The 6,505-nt window shown below is 58.5% G+C and overlaps 1 protein-coding gene across 1 annotated transcript; it reads right to left on the bottom strand.

Annotated features, from left to right (window-relative positions):
• Positions 1-4,172: 4,172 nt before the first annotated feature.
• RXFP3 (relaxin family peptide receptor 3) lies at positions 4,173-5,665 on the bottom strand. Its single transcript, XM_054584004.1, has one exon. The coding sequence runs from the start codon at positions 5,644-5,646 to the stop codon at positions 4,213-4,215; it is 1,434 nt and encodes a 477-aa protein (XP_054439979.1). The 5' UTR covers positions 5,647-5,665; the 3' UTR covers positions 4,173-4,212.
• Between the last annotated feature and the right edge of the window lie 840 nt (positions 5,666-6,505).

Here is a 6,505-nt window from a genome sequence, read left to right as displayed (position 1 = left end):
CAGCGGCAGTAGGGTGCCGGCCGCTCACTTTCACCCAGCCGTCTGCACAACAGTCCCCTAGTTCAGGCATCACGTGTCCTAGGAGACACTGAGGTATGATGTCTCCGTTCACAGGTGGCCAAGCGGGAGTGCAGGAGGGGGCACCGGCTTGCCCCCTTTCTTTGTGGCTCGGGGCAGGGCACAGAGAGGCAGGGCCTGTTTTCCATAGGACGCCTCAGGTCTCCGGGACCCCTGAGGAGTAGACTAGTTCTACACACGACCCTTGGGTTTATTCCATGATGTGGTGTTTTTTCCTTTAACCAAGGGTCTTATATAGTCAGCGGCTCATTTTTTTAATTTGTAATCAAAGTCATTAGTCCTCAGAATGTTGCTGGTGATTTATTTTAGGACGTTGATTTGCTCACATTGAATCCATAGTGAGCTCGCTCCCAATCAGTTTATGTTAATTTACGATACCCTTGGCAAGTCTGCTTGAGCATCTCGTGCTGACGCATTTGCCACTTCAGAGCCACTCATTTCAGGGACACAGTGAAAGCAATTCTCTCTGGCCGGCACCTCTGTTCCATGCCCTGGAGCCCACGGCAAGGCCTCTCGAGAGTCAGCCCCCCACGTCCTGTGGTCCCCTCTTCTCCAGCCGAAGCCCCTTTCTCCAGCCGTCTTCCCCCCCACGACTGCCTCTCCCTGACCGGGTTGCCGGCAGCTTTGGGACACAGCACGGTTGGGTAGGCAGACCGTGGGCTTTAGAGCTCGGCTGGTTTCGAACCCAGCTGGTTTTGAGTGGCTTTGCAACTCACCAGCTAACTACTGAACGTCCCCAAGGCGCACTATACATTTGGGGTGATAATTTCTGCCTTGGAGAGTTGTGACCGTTAATAATACATAACACTTATGGAGAGCTTACCGCTTTCCTAAATGTTCCAGCTGTGTTAACACAGCAGTCTTGGGAGGGGATGCTGTTGCTGACCTCAGTTCATAGTTGAGAAAACTGAGGCAGAGACACATTATATAACTCCTCTGAGGCCATGCAACTTGTACGTGGCTGAGCCGGGCTTTGAACCCTGGCACTCAGGCTCTGCTGTTTCCCATAAGAACAGCACTTAACCTGGAGGCTGGCAATGGGTCTGCACTCAGTAAATGATAGCTATTGTCACTATTTTTAAAAGCTCCCCATCCTGTTCCCTGTGCGGTGACCTGCCCCAGTTCTTCATGTTCGTCTACCCAACTCGAGATGCGTGCACCTGAGCAGGGCAGAGTGGAGAAGGGCCCACATGATTTTACAAGTTAAAAAATGTGTGTGGGCCCTCTTCCTGTCTCATCTTAGAGTCCGGCAGTGTGGTCAGTGCCTCTGATGAATTTCTAACTGGCCAAAACCTTGAGTGACAGAGCGAATTTGGAGAAAAGAAATGAGCTGCTTTTGGAACAGAGACATGGGGTTTGCGCAGTTGCTTCTGTTGACGCTGTGCGCGGCGCGTCGGATGGGTTTTTGTGTGGCCAGGCCCCTGCAGTGTCGGCTCCTTGGGGGTGGTGACGCTGAGAGGTGGAAGCGTGCTCTGCTTGGTCTTTGGAAGGCTTTGGGCCACGGTGGGGCCCAGAGCGAGGGCCTGCTGATGAGGGCCCGGGGTCTACAGCCCGGCCGCCTCCTCGCACCCTCTGCTCTGCACGGCGCTACGAGGGCCCCTTCGTGCACGTTGGCATCCTCTGCCTTCTATACCTCACCTGTGCACAGCCCCTCTCGGCCACCCCTCCTCCCACCTAAGGGTGCACAGACCCACTGGCGTGGTCCACCCCCTGGAGGACGGACCAGAAAAGAACCTATGAAGGCCTTGTAAATAGAGTCAAGGCCATTTAGATGGGGAATTCTGAGGTCCCCCTTACGGGAGCAGAATCTGGAATAAGGGTGGGGCCCAGGCTCCCTGTGGACCCCTTGCCATGTGGGGAGGGGAGCAGAGCAGAGTCCTCTGATAATCAAACCCCAGGGCCGTGCCAGCCTAAGAGCACAGCCAGAGCACAGATCCGTCGTCACTGTGCTGCACCTCCCTCTCCTTCCCAGTTTCTGCACCAGTCTCAGACTGGGACACCTCTCTCTTCACTCATTCTCCCCTTGCTGCTGCTTGGCTTTGCAGGTGGCTGCCGCACTGCTCTTGATTGGCTCCTTTCTGTTTTAAGAGCCTGCTCTCTGCTGTGACTGGGTTATCACACCTGGGACTGGGGCAGTGCTGAGTGTGGACATCTGAGACACCCATGTGATCCGGCCACTTCTTTCTGTGTGGGGAAGGGTCTGGGGGTGAAGGACAGGGCTTACACTGAAGTGGGCACTCCTTCCTGCCTTGGGTTCGCTCCCCAGGCTCCTGCAGCTCATCACCTTGTCTCCAGATCCTTGATTCTCTGCAGACGGAGGGGGGCTGTCTTCTCAAACCTGACTGTGCTACGTTTCACTTAACCTTGAGCCTCGCTCTCCCCCTCTCCACATGGATGCTTCTCATTTTCTGCCACCCACCCGGGTCCCCCTGCATTCTGTTGGTGAATTCATTCTGGAAGGAGGTTGTCACTCATCTCATTCTTTTGGGAGGGTCACCTGTCGAACTACTGTGTCTTCCCCAGTCTTCTTCCCCCCTCCCCCTCATATCATCCAACTTAGAGAAGCAAGGGCATGACTGACTCAGGGGCTCAGGGGTGAATACCTGCTCCCCACCCCACAGGGTGGGGCGATGATGGACCAGAGCTCAGAGGAGCCCCCCACCCCCGCCCCAGGACACAGCACACGGCATTACAAAAGGAGCAACAGGCCACTTATCTTGCTTTGCCTACCTGTCCTTGGCCTCTGCCAGGTTTAGAAATGGAATCATTTCCTGAGTTCAATGTTTATTTCCTGATCCATCCTCCAAGGTCTCTTCTGGTATTTGAAGATCATGAAATGAATGATTGGACAAACTGGGAGGGCATCCTATAGCCAAGGGCCATCTCACCTGGACCACAAAGTAGTCAAAAGTAGTCACATCCGGCCAGCCACAAGGCATGGTCTTTACTGCAAGTGAAACTCTTTGCAGGTAGAACGCTGGATGGGTTACTGGGGTGAGGAGGGGAGCTGGAGCGCCGCTCTATCACACCCACGTAAATATTCAAAGTCCCCTACTCCTCTCAGTAGGGTGTCTACTCAGACCTTTTCAAGCTGCTCCCGGGCACAGCTCCCTGTCCGCAGTGCACAGGCTGGAGCGCACGGGGTCTCCAGGCGCCCACCGGGCTCTGGGGAGAACTGGGCGCCCAGGCTTCCCAGCCGCGGCACACTCCCTTCCCGCTCATTTCTAAGTGAGCAGTTGAGCGCCCTTTCCCTTTAGGGGCAGCAGCCCGAGGAGGTCTCAGTTCAGCCCTTTTAGACACACTGCCTCTGCTCCCTCCCTCGGTGCCTCCAACTCCCCAGCGAACGGCTCTTGCTGGCTGGATGAGAGTGTTTTGCCCCATGACTTTTGGGTGCAGAGGTCGTGCAGAGAGAGAGTCCTGGCCGGGATCCCTGTCTGCACACCGCCCTGTCCGGGATGATAAACGGTACAATGGCCCCATGCAAGGAGCCTCTCTAGGGGTGCTTTTCTCGTGGGGGCGGAGATTACCGCTCCAACTCCGAAAAAATTTCTCGCCCTTAGGCTCTGGCTGCCGGAGCGGCCACGCAGGTCGGTCCTTCGCGCCGCAGCCGTTTCCCTGGCCGAGGCGCAGAGGAGAGGCGCTGTGGCCGGCTCCCCGGCTGGATGCACCCAGAGGACCCTCTCAAGGGCTCCATAAAAGTCTCTGGAATAAATGCGCTCAATTGCACTCCGTTTCGTTGAGCCCCACTTCCTCGCGCCCCAGTTTCTCTACATTCCTGATGCTTCCCCTGCTTCTGGGAGCCCCCCCGCACTGCGCTGGCTGCGAAAGGCAAGGAAAGGGTGCGTGTGGAAGGCGAACGGGGGTTGATGGCCAGGCCCTGCGAGGCTGGTCTCAGCTCCTTTACCAGCTTCCTGTCTCCACCTGGATTGGAAGCCTCCTCTCTCCTAGAAGGCCTCCCGGCCTTTTCTCAGGCGGCCCCTCTGCTCTTCTTCGCCATCCTTGCCCCACCCACCTCCTGATTCCTGTCTTCCCCCGCACCCCGCCCCGTCCCACCACCATCCCGTAATCCTCTCTACTCCTGCGTTCGGGGAGGGCCACTTTGCGGTGACCGCACCCCCGAGGCCTCAGCCTGAGTCAGTAGGCGGAGCTGCTGGGCAGCGGGTCGTAGCGCCCCCCACTGTAGACCACCACGCCAGGCGGGTAGGAGAGCAGGTCGGGCTCCGCGGCGGCGGGACGGAGAGGCGCCAGGGCCTGCAGTCCCTGATCCTCGGGCTCGGGCTTGGTGGTGGCGGTGAACGGGCGCAGGCTGGTGAGCGAAGGCGACGCGATGCGCCAGAGCAAGCTCTTGAGCGCCTTGCGGAACTCGCGGCGCACAAGGCAGTAGAGGATGGGGTTGAGGCAGCTGTTGGAGTGAGCCAGGCACACGCTCACGGGGAACGCGTACACCTGGCACAGGAAGTACTCTTGGCTGAATGGCACCGCGTTGAACTTGATGAGGATGCTCCAGGTCGTGAGTGCCTGGTTGGGCAGCCAACACAGGAAGAAGGATAGGACCACGATGGTTACTGATTTGGTGACCTTGGACCGTCTCCGGGCGCTGGCCCCTGCCAGGCCTCCCCCGACCGCTGGGGCCCCTCCTTGGGTCCCTGCCACCCGGCGGTCGGAGATGAAGCGCACCAGCAGCAGATAGCACAGGCTGATGATGCCCAGCGGCAGCAGGAAGCCTAGCAGCACCTTCTGCAAGTTGTAGAGGCCCAGCCAGAACTGTCTGTCGCCGCCCAGCAACTTGTCCGGGAAGCGCACCAGGCACAGCTCCTCGCCCATCACCCTGACCGTAGTGGAGAAAAAGGCGTTGGGCAGAGAGGCCAGCGCGGCGGAAGCCCAGATCAGCAAGCACAGAACCTTGGCCGAGAAGCAGCAGCTGTCCCGCAGGCTCTGGCAGCAGCAGTCGCCCCGGCCGTGCCCTCGGCTGCGATGGCTCTTCAGAGCCGAGGCCACCGAGTGGTAGCGCGCCACGCTCATGGAGGTGAGGAAGAAGACGCTGGCGTACATGTTCATGGAGGTCACTACGGATACGATCTTACACATGGCCTTGCCAAAGGGCCATTTGAAGTCGAGAGCGTTCTCCACCGCCCAGAAGGGTAGGGTGAGCACAAACTGAAAGTCCGTCAGTGCCAAGTTGGTGACGAAGAGGTTGATGGAAGATTTGCGCCAGCCCTGCTTGCTCTTCATTAGGTAGAGCACCAGCAGGTTGCCCGCCAGCCCCAACGCGCAAACCACCCAATACACCACGCTGATGAAGATCCGCACCCGGGCCTCGGTGTCCGCACGGTCTGCCCCGCCGCTGCCCGCGGGATGCCCGGGCGCAGCTCCGTCAGGCAACTCTCGCCCTAACTCCCACCACAAATCCTGGAGCGGCAGCGACGCGTTGCCACTCGCGTTGGCTGCCTGCAAAAGGTCCGGAATCAGATTGAAGAGTTCCGCGAGCTCTTCCCCGCCAGCAGCCTTCCCCATAGTGGCTATTGTGGCTGCAGCGGCCACCTGAATGTGCAGGTTCCTCTTGGTCATGTTCCGAGGAACAAGACCGTAAGGGTGTCCACCTTGCCCGGGGTTCCGTTCTGGGGCGAGGGCGCAGGGCGTACTTGGGAGCTTTCAAAGCAGCGACCAAAGACAGCCTAAGAACTGGGTGCCAAGTGCGTCCCCGGCGCGCGGAGTTGCGCTCAGTTTCCGCTCGGGAGGGAGTTAGAGAGCAGAGGAACGGCGTCCCAGGGTTCTGCAGCCCAGAGGGGAGTCTTCGGTTCCCTACAGCACTACTCACAACCCCCCCACCCCCGCGTTTCCCGCGGTCACTTGAGCACCAGCGCACAAACCATCCGGCGCTCAGGACTGCTATTGGGCACCGCTCCTTTTCTTTCAAATACCTTTGTTGGTTTCTTCAGCTTGAACGCGGTTTCTGTCCTTTGTGAGATAAGCAGGCATAGGAGAGATCCGTCTGCCTCGCTCTGATTCTCTGGAGGTCTGTCGATGTCGCCCTCGCTGCCTCGCGCCTCGGTCTCCGCCGCTGTCAACTCCCAGCTAGTTGCCCGCGGCGCCCCGGGGAGTTGCGCTAGCCCGCGCGAAGCGGAGGCTGCCGGCTCCCCAGGAGCATGCGTAAACCCCTGGGACGGCGGGGGCGCTTTCCGCGGTGCTGAACTTCACCGCGCCGGCCGCGGGGGAGGAGGAGGAGGTGGGCAACAGGCGCAGCCCACTGGCCAACTCTCCTTTTCTTCTTCCGAGTTGCAGGAGGAAATAGTCTCAACCTTTTATTGACCTATGTTCCTGGAGAAAGTCTACTCTGACTTGCGATCGCTTTTTCTTTTTTATTCCCAAACGTGCCTATCTGAATTTGTTCTCTTCCTCACTCCCCTTTATCTTTGAAATTTCATGG

Source organism: Pteronotus mesoamericanus, unplaced genomic scaffold, assembly GCF_021234165.1.
Source record: "Pteronotus mesoamericanus isolate MK-2021 breed Mesoamerican mustached bat unplaced genomic scaffold, CSHL_Meso_final contig_75, whole genome shotgun sequence".
In the NCBI taxonomy this organism is placed as follows: Eukaryota; Metazoa; Chordata; class Mammalia; order Chiroptera; family Mormoopidae; genus Pteronotus; species Pteronotus mesoamericanus.
The sequence above is the reverse complement of the archived record's forward strand: the minus strand, read 5'-3'. Positions and strand labels throughout refer to the sequence as shown.

What these genes read in the sequence shown, in the direction of transcription:
- RXFP3 (XM_054584004.1), bottom strand. Translation starts at nt 5,646, where the DNA reads ATGACCAAGAGGAACCTGCACATTCAGGTGGCCGCTGCAGCCACAATA.